At 45.4% G+C, this 14,530-nt stretch overlaps 1 protein-coding gene across 15 annotated transcripts in view; it reads left to right on the forward strand.

Moving 5' to 3' along the window:
• Window positions 1–14,530, forward strand: part of SLC45A1 (solute carrier family 45 member 1) — an 81,854-nt gene that overhangs the window by 66,679 nt on the left and 645 nt on the right. For 10 of the 15 annotated variants that reach the window (XM_085311549.1, XM_085311551.1, XM_085311550.1 and 7 more), the window contains 8 exons: window positions 6,260–6,672; window positions 7,708–7,800; window positions 8,269–8,493; window positions 9,502–10,241; window positions 11,354–11,507; window positions 12,585–12,761; window positions 13,431–13,636; window positions 13,706–13,925. In XM_085311549.1, coding sequence (XP_085167675.1) covers window positions 6,270–6,672; window positions 7,708–7,800; window positions 8,269–8,493; window positions 9,502–10,241; window positions 11,354–11,507; window positions 12,585–12,761; window positions 13,431–13,636; window positions 13,706–13,925 — 2,218 coding nt within the window. In that variant the 5' untranslated portion in view covers window positions 6,260–6,269. Of the gene's footprint in view, window positions 1–1,474; window positions 1,680–2,273; window positions 2,329–2,542; window positions 3,209–6,259; window positions 6,673–7,707; window positions 7,801–8,268; window positions 8,494–9,501; window positions 10,242–11,353; window positions 11,508–12,584; window positions 12,762–13,430; window positions 13,637–13,705; window positions 14,016–14,530 lie in introns of those variants that run through there. The other 5 variants (XM_085311548.1, XM_085311546.1, XM_085311560.1 and 2 more) reach the window with 5 other exon arrangements.

Consider the following 14,530-nt stretch of genomic DNA (forward strand, 5'->3'; position numbering starts at 1 on the left):
AAAGAAAGAAAGAAAAGGAGCACCCAACACCACACACTCAAAACCCCGTTCTTTAAGAAAGTTAGCAACATATTCTGTGTTGCTAGCTTAAGCAGAATTTCACTTGACTGGAACTAATGTTTATCTCAGAGAAAAGGATTATGGAGATACTGAGAGAAGTTTCCAAGAAACAGGAAAAAGTCCCAATTCAAGCAAGGCAAATAATGAGGTTCCTGTCTGCTGGCAAGTGAAACAGCCTGAAATGAAGCTGTAAATGAGAAGAGATGAATGCACTGTCAGAAGCTGCTTCATAGAAAGACCAAACAAAAGCATTTAATGAATGCAGAATGTCTTGCACCCAGAGAAGACATCGTTGTTGGAGAGAATAGCGCAAATTCATAACGGTAGGTATTCGTCACCAAAACTCACTCTTTTGAGCTCTGTTGGGTTAAGCTAAAACAAAATAAAAGGGTGTTCTTACATCTATTTGAACAACAATTTATGTGTGAGCTTATGGCAATGGAAGGAGAGGAGATTTGTGGTTTCTGTTCTGTCTAAAGCCCAAAGGACCGCAAGAGATGAATGCACAGCAGGAATCGCTTTCATTCTCTCCATTATAGTTATCCTGGGAAGGAACAGAGCACCTTGTCCCACCATTTCAAATGGACAAGCTCTGTGTTAAACAGTATGAGCTGTTTTTTATATTTGGAGTGGACAGTTTTATTGAATTTAACGCAGTATGAACAGCTTACTTACTGTCTCAAATATGTCCCTAGGGAACAGATGACCATCTGCTGGCATTAATATGACCAACTCTCCATGCCCAGGTGCAATACAAAATACTGTCTATAGTGAGGAGGAATGTGGCTCCTAAACATCCTGTTTGTCTGTTCAGTGTTTACAGACTCCCTCTAGCACGTGGATGGCAGGACTGAATCTGGCTGGAGCACAGGCTGTTGTGCTGTGTTCTCAGCCATGCTCGCTGAAGGAACATCTGGCTCTGGGACTTGAGCAAAGGCAGCAAACCATTCGGGGTGGCACAACAGCCATAGGCGCACAGCTCTGTTTAGCTCTCTGTGAGCACTACGAAGCTGGAGATGGGTGATAGCGGATGCTACTGCTGCTCCTGGTGACACTCATAACCCTTCCAAGCAGTGGCAGGCTTTTGCCCCAGGTCTCTAATCCCTTTGGCAGCAGATCTGCCAGCAGATCTGTTCATTTTTCCTACCAGCTGTGGCACTGGCCTGGACCATCCTCTTTTCCTTGTACTGGCAGTCTAGCCCTGGCCCTTCATCCTTGGATTGGCTTAGGATTTTTGCTTTTGTTGCTCAGTAGTCTTGCTGCTCAGGAGGATGAACGATCTTTGTAGTGGCTGTGGAGTTGAGGACACGTAAATGCCAGTAAGAGGGACACCATCAGTAAATAAGTTTGTACAAGTACCTGACTCTGTTTTCTTCCAGAACCACAGMAATGGTTTTAATCAGTTTGTTGAGACCTGCCCTCAGCAGTCCTCTCTAGCATCTTTTTCCAGACGTTATGGCAGTACCACCGACTGCATAAATGAAAGCTAACTTTCAGTGTAATGTCAGTGCCATACCTTTCTTAATCCTGTTGTCACTTTTGATTTGTGTACAGGGAAGCCAGTGTTCTGCCACAATGAATATTGAAAAAGAGATGCATGCAATGCTATGGCTACCCACGTAAGTGAAATTTCGAAACAAAATTAAGCATCTTGGACTGAGTTTCAGGTGTATTTAAAAATCCAGCAGACTGGAGTAAATAATTGATGACATCTTTGTTAGCAATCCACGAGGAAATACAAAACGTAAGAGCATGAAATATGCAGGTATAAAACAAATTGCAAAATAACGTCAGTAGAAGAATAGGAAGATGATGAGTGCTGCTCCTGTTAATGAGAACAGATGAAGGCCACCACAGAAGCAGGGGGTTATCTAGAGCATCTACTCTGCAGGCTTATCAGAAATATCCCTGCTTCAGCTAGCACTTGCGCTACCCTGAACTGCTTGCGCTGAGATGGCGGTGCCGGTGCGGGGAAGGACCCAGCTTGTGGAAGGGCAGTGCAGCAAAGGGAGCGGTGCCGCAGAGCTCTGGCGAGCAGGGACCGCGCCGGTGCAGCAGGGGCCGTAAGTGGTTCAAAGCGAGGCTGCGCTGTGCAGCTCCTCGGCCGCACCTGAACCATCGCCGACGATAACCGGCTCTAGCGGCAGGGGCCGCGGTGCCGCCGGCGAAGACGCCGCTCCCGCCCGGCTGCGAGCGTGACGTCAGTGGGGCGGGGGACGGCGCGGCGCGACGTCACGGCGCGGCGCAGTGCCGGCCGCTGGAGGCGAGGTGAGGCGAGGCGCCGCGCGGGGTCGGGGGCGCGGGGGTCGGCGGCCCCGGGCGGTGGAGGCGCGGGGACCTGCCGCGGCCCCCGGGACGAGCGAGGGCTCGGGGCGCCGCCGTGCAGYGTCGGCTCTCCTCGCGCAGCATCAGTGTTGCTTGCACTTAAGGAGTYGTCAGGACTCGCCTCAGAAAAATTTGGCCCAGAGGCAAAGTAAGATTCTGCCAAAATAGGAGAAACTCTCTTTTCGTTATAGAGATGCTCCAAATGAACGATGACCTTCTGCTCTGCTGCGTTATGTACTTTGGATGCGCATATGTGCACCTGACTGTGCAGATAGCAGGCTGCAGAGCCAGCATTGCCAGGGTCTTACAGATAAAGAGGAGTGCTTGTCAGCCTCACAGTGCTTGCCAAAAAGCACAAATAAAAATTGAAAGTGGCCTGTGACCTGCAGTCATAATTGTTTTTCACACACAAGGGAGGCTTCCTGCTTTGACACTCGTTTAATTACCAGGTAGATTCACCTAAGGCCAAGCTTAAGTCCTCTGAAGAGGTCTTCTGGTGACCAGTTCTCATGTTGGAGGGAATGGGCAATGAGAGAGTGGGCTCTACTTACGCTGAATTTCTGCTGGACCAGTAGCACATCGCCTGTCAATAATATAGTCTTTGACTCCAAATGATTGCAGAGCTCCACGTGTATTTTTGAGCCGTGCAGAGGGATTGTTTCATCTGTTGCTGAAGCATCATCACTTGTGAATCGTTATGTAATCCCTTTGCAGTGCATAGCATAAAGCAGGAAAATAAAGGAAGGATTAGTATCAGATGAAGCCGATGATAGATGAATATAGGAAGAGCGACTATTTATTTACCCTGCAAGCAAATGATGAGGTATGTCGTCTCAGAGTGGTAGTACCTTACGAAAAGGTCATTAGACAGCAAACGTTGTTGCGTTTTCTCTAGGTCTTTGTTTTGGAATCTCTGTCATTTTTTAACAGATTCTCATCTTGAGGGAATTATTTCCACCCTGAAGATTCATAATGATACTCCCAGAACATAAAAGGGAGTATTTATTTCTTATGAAAGGTATAGGTCATGGCAAGTTTTCAGCATYTTGAAAACAACATACCTGGAGCTGGGAACTATTCTGTGTAGGGCATCAGTGTCACCCTTGTGTCAGAGTAATGGTAAATGTGGGTTTTCGCTTTTGGTAGCTCTTCGGGGCGTGGAACAAAGTTTAGTAAGAGTTGCGGGAGATGTTCTGGAAGAGGCAGCAGGAAATGAGAGATTTGTGGGAGTTTTGTACAGCCAAACTAGCAGAAAAGCTAGGAGACTCTTCCTTGGAGGATTCTGAACAAACGAGATTTTGTTTTGCTTTTAGGATGTAGCCGTGAAGTACAGGACATACAAGACAATGCATAGCCATCCTTGCTCAGTAGTAGCCTTTGGTCTATGGACCAAAGAACAGGTCAAAATTCACTTACAAGCTGTTTCTAATTCTGGCAATTAAAGACAGGAAATCACAGGTCATTCGTTTATTCAGCAGATCTGCCAGCATCTACCCTGAGATGCTATTTTGAAACCTGTTTGGCCATTTTGCCCAATACAGTACATGTACTTTGGCTAAGGCGGCCAAGCCCAAGTAATTCTGACATGATCAGAAGAGGCTGTTCAGCGCTTGAGTGCTAATAGTCTCTGAGAGGAGTAGCAATACTCAGGGTGGTTTGTGGCATGTATATCTTCCTGCCAGGAATTGCTTTGAGACTTCAGTTACTGCACAGAGAAAGGATACTGTAGCATCTTTTGGCTCCAACCATATTATTTGTTTTCGGCTCTTCTCATCCGAGTCTTTGGCTAGAGAAGCCTGTACTGCAAAAACATGTTTGTTAGGCATTCCAGCCTCAAGAAGTCTTACTGACACGTAACCTGCAAGAAACAGGATCAGACCCTGTCTTTACAGCACAGAGTGTCTCTGCTGAATTCAGTAATGCAAATAGGAAGAAAATAAAACTTAGTCATTGATGTAAAGACTTTGGATGAACCCTTTTGTTCCAGCATAAGCAGCAGTGATGCTAGGATCAGTACTGAAAAAYGGCTTCACATTGCAGCAGGGGTACAGATTTGCAGCCGTGCGGTGGCTTTCCTCGGTTGTATATTAGACTGAGGCCATGTTTTATCTTCATTTATTTTGAGTGAATTGCAGATAAATGTAAACCTATTGCTGTTATGAGTACTCTGAAGAGTGTGACATGTTGGACTGCTAGTTGTTTAAACCTTTTCAATTTGAATCCCTGATGGTGTCAGGTCATGCTCAGATGACCATGGTGGGAGCTCTGGTGTCTCATTTATGCGAAGAGAGAGGAGAAGTACTCCCAAAAATGAGTACGCCTCATGTCACGGGCATGCCTCATGACAGAAGTGACTCTGAAATGTGAAAGCATTATCAGTTTTGTACGGTTAATTTAAACAAAAATGACCCACCTTGATTACAGGTCATGACTTCTGATAGAGGCTTCACACACACAAAAAAAATAAAAACAGATGTTTCACCAGCAGCAGTCGAAGTACAAACACAATCTAGGGGCAAAACGACATGCCACAGAAATGCTGGTATGACAGTGGGCTAAGACCTTCAGAAGAATGAACTTTGCCTGTACTGAAACTGGTGTGCAGAGTCATTCCCTTCCATACGATGGAAGTGACATTCTTTGGGTAAAGTGATGCCATATGTCAGTTCTTGTTTTTTTCAGTTGTTAATTTTTTAGCAGATGTTCCAACTGTCTACAGATAAGATACTTTGTATTTAGCTAGAAAGACCATTAGGTTATGGTCAAGAACTAGAAACAAAATCTGAAATGTAAAGGTGTCACTAATCTGTCTCTAATAAAAAAAAAAAAAAGGAAGAAAAAGAAAAACTGAGTGAATTTGAGCAGTTTGGATAGAAATTGTTTCTGGCAATAGGCTTTACTCTTGGCTGAAGAAGTGAGCCATCCGAAAGTGCCAGAAATAGCTCTATTAGTGAGCAAGTAAGAACCAGGAAAGATAGATAGCCTGTGAGACAGGCAGGGTCTGCAACATGGAAGCAGTAGGGACTGACGAGATGGAAGCACTGTTTTTCCATTCTTCCATTGTCTTCAGAAAACTGCCTGGCTGCTGCTGCAGCCTGTACCAGCTCTGTAATTCTGCAGGGATTGTTTACCATCTGGGGATTCCCAGAGCACTGCTGGTCTTGCTTAGCAATCTTCCCTGATTTCAGCCTGTGCTTCCTGAACAGGTTTGTACTGCCAGAAGAGCGTAATCTCTGGCTCTACGGATTTGAAGTCAGCTGGGGATCTTGCTCATCCACAGTAAAATAAAAGCTGTTTCCCAAAGCTGCATTTAATTTAAATAAATTCATATAATGAGTGAGAGAAGACTTTAGTGTGTGTGGCTGTTACTGTAGTTACTTTTTAGTTTGTGGTGCATTTCCTTTCAGTTCACCATCCTTGTTCAGTTAGGCAGATCTGCATGCTCTCATAAGTGTTTTCCTTCTGTCCCATCTTCTATTTTTTCTCTGTTGAAAATAAAAAGGAAAGAAACACTGTCTGACATGCTATGACTTGTCATTCTGAAGAAGGCAGTGGGTAGAGCCTTCTTCCCCTAGACTTCTCAGAAAAATGGGTGGCAATTAGGGACTGACACTTTGGCTGTAAACTGTCTTGGTCTCTACCCTGTCCCAGCAAAGCACTGTGCTGTATCTGTAAAAGGCCATGGCCTGCCTGGTATTGTTAGTCCAGAGGTCTGGAATCCATCAGGATTCCAGTCCTACATGAAAATGCTGTAACTGTTAAGAAGGCTGCGCTTAATATGTGAAATGTTCAGAAATTGTTTGAACTTAAGTAGGTGAATTAAGCAAAGTTTCTCTTACTCAGCTGTTTTATTTTGAGTATTTCTTTCTTCCAGACACCTGTCCATGATGATTCCATCATCTGCAGCAACTCCTGCTAGCGATGTTGTGCTTTTTCCAAGCTTGTCTTCTCAGGAAATATGGAGGTCACAGGTTCCAGGCTATTCTGGATCAGTCACACGGCACATCAGTCATCGGGCCAACAACTTTAAGAGACATCCAAAAAGGAGAAAACACATCCGCCCTTCGCCACCGCCACCACCAAACACTCCATGTCCTATTGATTTGATTGACTTTGGGGATCTCCAACCCCAGAGGTCTTTTCTTGAACTCCTGTTTAATGGATGCATTCTCTTTGGACTTGAGTTCAGCTATGCCATGGAAACAGCCTATGTTACCCCCGTGCTGCTTCAGATGGGGCTTCCAGACCAGTTGTATGGGATGGTGTGGTTCATCAGCCCTATATTAGGTAACTTTTCTTTATGCTGTTTCTTCCCTTATGTTTTGCCCACTAAACGGGGGATATATGGTTTTGTTTTCCCTACCTTTGCTGTTCACAAGTATAGCTCACGTGCTGTGAAGGTTAAGAATTGCTAGGCATAATTTTAGAGAACTGAATGGAATGTAGTTCTTTCTGTGCCTTGCCTGAAATGGGCTTGATGCAACCAAGAAGTCTGTTCTGTTAATGGTTTCTCAATCTCTTACATTTTGTGAAAGGGTGAGCTTTGGTTACTCAGTTTGTATGTTTAAAAACTAACAAAAGAGGCTCAGTGCGTCCATTTGGATCCCTATGAAAAACAATACACAGATCCCATTGGTGTGTGAAAAAACAGAGTGGGGTTGCCTTGTTCTGTTTAATTTTCTGAAACAAACAAGATATTCCAATAATGAAAGACTGTGCTTTGTTGATCATACATCCCTACTTCTACTGGCATTGCATTACTTGCCTTTGCATGGAGATAGGGCTTGAAACATATCCATTACTATAGGAAGAACTATAAGGTGGGTTATTGCCCATCTTGGAAACACTGTTCTGCCTGTCCTTGTACTCCTAGAATGTGCTTCAAAATAGGAGTGTAGATAGGCCACTTCTCCCCTGTGCACAGGCTGGGACAGAGTAATCTCAGCACCTTCCCAACTTGTGCTACTTTCCACGATAATTTTATAGGGGCTCTTCAAAATAAGACAGGTGAGTGAAATAGTTTGCAAGTAACTGAGTGCTTTAGAATGTACAGTTGTTGTACTCCTATTTTTAACCTGATGTTAGTCTCTACTGTGCTACTGAAGCAGAATGACTGCGTTTTCACTACAGTCCTAAATGAACAGTCCCCAACTTGGGAGATGCCGGAAACTAAACTGTGTGTACATCTGAATGATTAATACTGTCTGTTGGGGGGTGTTACTATGCTATGGTGTCCTGCCTTTTCAACTACCCCTTCTAAATCCCCTGTAAAACAGGCCTGCAGAAAAACTGYCACTTTTTGGTGAGTCCCTCTTCTTTTAGGGTTCTTGCTGCAGCCTTTGCTGGGGGCCTGGAGTGACAGATGCACATCAAGATTCGGGAGGAGAAGACCCTTCATTCTGGTCTTAGCAATAGGTGCGTCTTTTAGAAATCATGGGCATAACACTTGTAAAGTAGAAAATTTACACATCTCTTCTATGGCATCCTTTATGGTACTAGGCTGAAAAAAGGCCTCTAATGTTGTTGGGAGGCGGTGTTGGGTATTAGGGGTCTGAAGAAAATGGTGAGTGATACTGAGATCATGCTTTGGCAGCTAGAATACATACATGAATGGTTCTCTCTTGTAAGAGTCTGAAGAGCTGACGTTTTGAGAATCTGAAGTTTTCCTTTGGCCAACCACAGCTCCAGGCATTTGTGAGCTCAGACAGTGGAAAAGAATATGTGTATGCTATAAACCTCATTCTCAGTTCTGCGATGGTTTGAACAAGAGCAATAATGCTTGCTGCAGTACTTTGGTGGTAGCATAACACTTTCAGAGACTATGCAGTGATGCAGTTCTTCTCTAGGAGTGATTGATTTATTCTGATTTATTTTTATTCTTAGGAGCATTGCTGGGGCTCTCGCTTATGCTGAATGGCCGAGATATTGGCAGTGCGTTGTCTGACTCTGTGAGTAACCACAAATGGGGAATCATTCTTACAGTCTGTGGTGTCATCCTCATGGACTTCAGCGCAGATTCGGCAGACAATCCCAGTCATGCCTACATGATGGATGTGTGCAGCCCAGCGGATCAAGACAGGGGCCTCAATATCCATGCTTTGTTAGCAGGTGTGTTTTCTCGATTCTTCCTTGCTGGCATGAACCCCAAGTGAGTTAAGTTTTACTGTGAGGAAGCAGAGTGTAAATTATGGGTCTTTTTTTACTTTAAACATAACTGAATACACAGTTAGCAATAATTAACTTTGAAAACTTATTGCAAGAGGGTAGCTGCCAGAAGTCAAGCAAGGCACAGTCCTGGATTGCCTATCCTAAGGTGTCCCTCATGTCTTTTAAAATGTCTAGGGGAACAAAATTACCCCTTGAGGGAGGAGGTTCAGCTTACTACAGATGTGGGAAGTAGGCCTTCTTGAGTCACTGCATTGAAGTGAGTAGAGCATACAAGGTGCTCTGCTCTCTTGTTCCTGATGTTTTGAATTGCTGTAATGCTCCAATCTAGTTTTCCTCTCCATTAGGAGGCTTTTTATGCTGTTTAACATGTACATAAGGAAGAAAAGGACAGCATTGTATGGTGTCCTCAGAACTTCCTTGTTTATCTACAATAGGGTGCAGTGGCAGTTTTGTACAGTGTTGATATGTTGCTGAACAATGAGCTTGCTACACTTCTGAAATGATTCAGTCTATCTTGGAAGCAGATAAAACTGTGTTCCTCTTAGTGAGTGGGAAATTGGATTTTAACTTACCATTCGGAGAAATGGTCTTAGCTGACTGATTGCAGAACCTTGCCATGTGGCTGGTGAACATTGTTCTGTTTTACAGACTAAAATTGCCAAAGGTAAAGTGATTTGTCCTTGGCAAAGAAAGAACTAGCATTTTTAAGTCTTTGTATCATTGCTTTTACATTGCTTGCTGACCTTCTCCCTCTTTCTGTACTCTGCACATTCAGACTGTCCTTGTGTTGCAAATTACTACGCTACTGCATTTGAGTTAAAAAGGTATTAAGTAGTAAAATAAAACTAATACTTTGGAGTCTGCACACAACTTATCAAATAGTGCTGTGCTGTTACTGACTTGAAGGATTGGCTAGGGAAGATAATCTCAGCTCTGTTTTTCCACCAGGTCTTGGAGGTGGCTTTGGTTATGTTGTTGGAGGAATACATTGGGATAAAACCAGTTTTGGAAAAGCTGTGGGAGGGCAACTTCGTGTCATCTATGTCTTCACCTCAATTACACTGACGATCACTACTGTGTTGACGCTAATTAGCATTCCAGAAAGACCCCTGAGGTCCTTTAGCAAGAAGAAAAAGGTGATGAAGAGTCCGAGTCTTCCTCTCCCTCCTTCCCCACCTCTCTTCTTTGAGGAAGGTGTAAATGAAAACCTTGCTTCTCATAACTCGGCTCATTTATATGCAAGTTTTACAAGTCCAATTTCTCCCCTCAGCCCACTCACACCCAAATATGGCAGTTTTGTCAGCAGAGACAATTCTTTGACAGGAATTAATGAGTTTGCATCATCATTTGGGACTTCAAATATTGACAGTGTGCTTATAGACTGTTTTACTGGCGGGCACAATAGTTACTTAGCACTTCCAGCTAGTGTTCCCAGGCAGCCTGTCAGTGTCAGCTTTCCCCGGGTTCCAGATGGCTGTTACCACCAAGAAAATGGAATTTTGGAGCAAGGGGAGAGCAGCGTAACTCCAGGGGCTGATGGCGAGGCACTAAGGGTGGGCTCACTGGATGCAGTAAAGCCACGGTCATCAGGGATCCTGAAAAGACCTCAGACCTTGGCTATTCCGGACATTGTAACAGGACATTGTCCAGAAAGTAGCAGAAGAAGAAATGTAACTTTCAGCCAACAGGTAAGGGCAGAAAAACAACGTAAACCATGTAAACCCATGACCGTGCAAACGTGTGCATTCATTTAATCTCTTTATATAATTTTCTATATTTGGCACATAAATTCATGATTAGTTTGGAGATTCATGACAGTTTGCCTACAAAAGTTACTACAGAAACAGAACATCTGCTGTGACTGCATTGATAAAACAATGGGCAGGGCATTATTACAACTGGTAATCTGTGGACCGCCTGTGTTAAAATAGCAGATAATGTGAGTGTTCCACTCTTTCCAGTCCATGTGTGAAAGTCAGGTTGGTATTTTTAGCCCTGCTTTGCCACTCAGGAAGTTACCAAGTGAGAGCAGAAAAAGACACATTTTTATTGAGCCTATATCTTCCCTTTCCACAGAAATACCTGCAAGATAGGGCCAGGGATAGGATTCTCCCTTGAGCTTCTCCTTATGGCAGTCATTAAAGCTGGTTCCATCAGGGAGGTGAGGTTTCCCTTACTCRGGGGAAAGACTGTGGCCTCACCTCCCGCTGTTGGTGATAACTTGGAATGTCTGAGACCTCTGTATGCTGGCCTATTTTTTTATGATCCAGGATGAGGTAAACTGTCCTGTTTTGTGTGTGTTTCTTTCTTTCTTTCTTGATTATTTATTCACTTCTGTTACTGTATTCTAGCACAGTTCATGAGAGCACGCTTTGTTAGGGTCAGGTTTTTACATACTGTGAATGCAGGGATCAAGTATCAAGGACAGCAAGTAATAAAGATAAATTTGTTAACACTTGCCTCTTTTTTTCAATAAATATATAACTTCAGGGAGCAAATTCACCTGATTCTAGGTACAGCTCCTATTAAATGCAATGAAAGTTATGCTTGCTTATAGTAGCATTTTGATTGGGTAACCAAGTAAAGAGTACTGTTTCAAGTACACTGCAACKGCAGCCATTTGTACATGTTCTAAGGCTAAACGTACAGCTGTGCTTACCTCAAAATGCTGTTCTTAATCTCCAAATCAATGTACTGCAACAGCAGCCTAACTTTGAAATGATCAGATAGCTGTGTAATATTGCATAGTTTTGTTCAAAGGCTTAATGTGTTTGTTGACCTGGGAATTTTTATGGTGCAGGTTGCTAATATCTTGCTGAATGGTGTTAAGTATGAGAGTCAGCTGAACGGATCAGGTGAGACCTCTGAGCAACCGCTCTCTCTGAAACTTCTGTTTTCCACCATCTGCCACATGCCCAAGGCTCTGCGTAACCTTTGCATCAACCACTTCCTAGGTAATCAGAAAGTGCTATCTTGTTTTTACCATGAGGTAATCTACCTTGACTAAATATTTTTTRAAGTATTTTATCTGTTGTTGCAATGGCTGCTAATTTGTTCCATTATACTGACCAATAAGGTACTTTCTGGTATTCGGGTTTTTGGAACACTAAAAAACAGTAAGGCCTACATTCCTAGAAGGAGAATAACATTGTTTTAAATCAGCACAGCCATTGAGTTGGATATTTGTGCTGGAACATGAGACACTTCACTAGGAGCAGAATTAAAATGGTATAAACCTGCCTCAAAGCTCTGAAACTGGAGCTGTTATTGAGCAGGGTGGGAAAAATTAATGGTATTTTCCTGCTTACGTCTGCGACCAGCATTTTGTGCCCCTTTTCCCCACCTCGTCAGCATATATTTGGGGGCCCCAGAACAGGCTGTGAGGGGACACAGACTGCAGCATTGTGAGGGTGCCTGTACTGTTACCTTCACTCCTACTAATCCGTGACTGGTGGTTAGGGAGGGCCTGCACAAAGTTGGACACAAGATAACAGGTGGTTAATTCTCATAGGCTGTGGAAGGAATTAAGAGTTTGCCTGCATCGGTATTCCTGACATGAGTTTATGAGTAGGGGTTTTTACTGTGTCAGAAGTCCTGAGGAGGCTGCAACCATGATATGAGAAGCATTCCTTCCAGCTAATTGTGGGAGGACAACAGCACTCTGAAAGTAGTATATGTGAAGTTACTCTGCAAAACTGAGCCACCTCATGTCCTGTCAAAAGCTAAAGGTAGTTCAGACTGCTGCAGTCTGTTTTTCTGTCTTGCTAAAGTCTGTAGTTTGCCTCTAGGATTCCACATGGGAATTCAAGTGATATATCTTAATGTTTAGCATCCTGAATGGCTTTGACAAACATTAGAGCAAAATGCACAGAGAAAAGCAGTCTCAGAAAAATGGGGCTGAGCATTATGTAATATTAATGTAGCACAACCTGTCTTCGGTTGTGATCTGAAAGGTAGGTAATAGCATCCATGTCTTACAAGGGGAAGCTGGTACTCAGGAATCGTAATAGGTTACTTCTGGTTTCTTTCAGGCTGGCTTTCGTTTGAGGGCATGTTGCTCTTCTACACTGACTTCATGGGAGAAGTAGTGTTTCAAGGGAATCCAAAAGCTCCTCACAACTCAGATGAGTATCAGAAGTACAACGCTGGGGTCACCATGGGCTGCTGGGGAATGTGCATCTATGCATTCAGTGCTGCGTTCTATTCAGGTACTAAGTAAAGCCACTCTATACTCTGCTGACAGTACAATATACCTGCTTCTGAAGTGGTGCTTCTGCAACAAGTACTCATATTGGTGTGTTGCACATCAGCTACCACATGGCATGAATGCTGAATGAGTGTGTTGGTTTTTCACAATATTGTCTCCAGTAGTTAGCATGGCCTGTGCTGACAGCAGAGGAGGTCAACAGTCCAGTGAAAACCTGTTTCTGTTCCTTTCTCAAGTGGCATTTTCAACGTACGTTAAATCTAGAAGTGCACACTGCTATCCTAAGCACGCTTTGAGCACAGCAGCACTCAGCACGCCCGTGCGTGTGGCCAAACACCGTGGGGTCACCACAGCGCCCTGACAGTGTACCCACCCCACACAGCAGCTCCTCCTCCTCCCCATGGGACAGGGACACACCAGCAGGCCACAGCTCCACTGTACTCTCCGTGCGACTGGGCTGCATCGAGAGAGGCATTTGGAGGGGATGCTGGACACGGGCCCCCAGTTACCCGAGGCCCTAATGGTCATCACCTAACTGTTGCTGCCCAACGGCTGGGCAGTGGGGTCCAAGGGGGTGCAGCCTTGCGCCCTTTGAGCCTTGCCACCTAGCTAGCAGCCAGGGAGGGCCACAGTCTAYGCTGCCCCGTGACACTGTGGCATTGTCTTGCAGCTGTGCTGGAGAAGCTGGAGGAGCGGTTCAGCACGCGGACTCTGTACTTTGTGGCATACCTTGCTTTTGGGCTGGGCACTGGGCTGGCCACGGTCTCCAGAAATGTGTATGTGGTGCTGTCACTATGTGCCACATATGGTGTCCTCTTTGCCACACTGTGCACACTGCCCTACTCCCTGCTGTGTGACTACTACCAGAGTCGCAAGGTGAGTGTAGGGGGCTGAGGGTGGGGGTGGTGCTGGCAGCAGACCCCCCTCACGCTGTGTCCCCTGTAGTTTGCTGGCTCACAGGTGGAGGGCACGCGGCGTGGGATGGGCGTGGACATCTCCCTGCTGAGCTGCCAGTACTTCCTGGCTCAGATCCTTGTGGCTGTGGTGATGGGGCCTCTGACGGCGGCAGTGGGCAGCACTAGTGGTGTCATGTATTTTGCCTGTCTTGTGTCCTTCCTGGGCTGCCTTTTCTCTTCCCTCTGTGTCATCTACGAGCTGCCGCCTGGTGAGGAGCTGCTCGAGGAGCAGCAGCCGCTCATACCCGGTGCATGATGCTTTGTCATGTGGGCAATCAATAAAAGCAACAGGGCTGTCACCGTCTCTGTTATGTCATTGCGTGGCAGGCCATCTCACTGCTTGTGAGGCTGGGTGGAGGACGTGTGGCAGTGCTTGGGGCCCCTGCATCCCCACGTCCTGTGGCATAGTGGGCTCATCCGTCTCTGGGACGATGCTGATGGTGGCCAAAAGTGTGCCCATAGGGGACTGCACTGGTGGTAGCTGCACTGGTGGTAGCTGCAGGGAGCCGCAGGAAGCATCTTCCTGCCTGCATGAAGGTGAGGGCTAATCAGCAGCTGCTGTACACTGGTGCTGCTCATTCTTCCTGTGTGGTGGCAGGAGCCCTTCCGCACCCCAGGGCCCACAGTCGCTAGAGGGGGGGAAGCAGGCCCGTGCCCGTTGGCTTGCTGTGGAGCATAGCAGCATCAAGTATGTGGTGGTGGATCATTCCCTGGGGGAGAGCTGGGGGTCAAGGGGCCGACAGTGTTTTGCTTGATTTGAGGTGGCCAGGAAACAGTGCCTTGTTGTACTCAGCGGTATGCCTGGAAGTCGTCA

This window comes from Rhea americana, unplaced genomic scaffold (genome assembly GCF_003343005.1).
Source record: "Rhea americana isolate MKP2758 unplaced genomic scaffold, rheAme1 scaffold_343, whole genome shotgun sequence".
Classification (NCBI taxonomy): Eukaryota; Metazoa; Chordata; class Aves; order Rheiformes; family Rheidae; genus Rhea; species Rhea americana.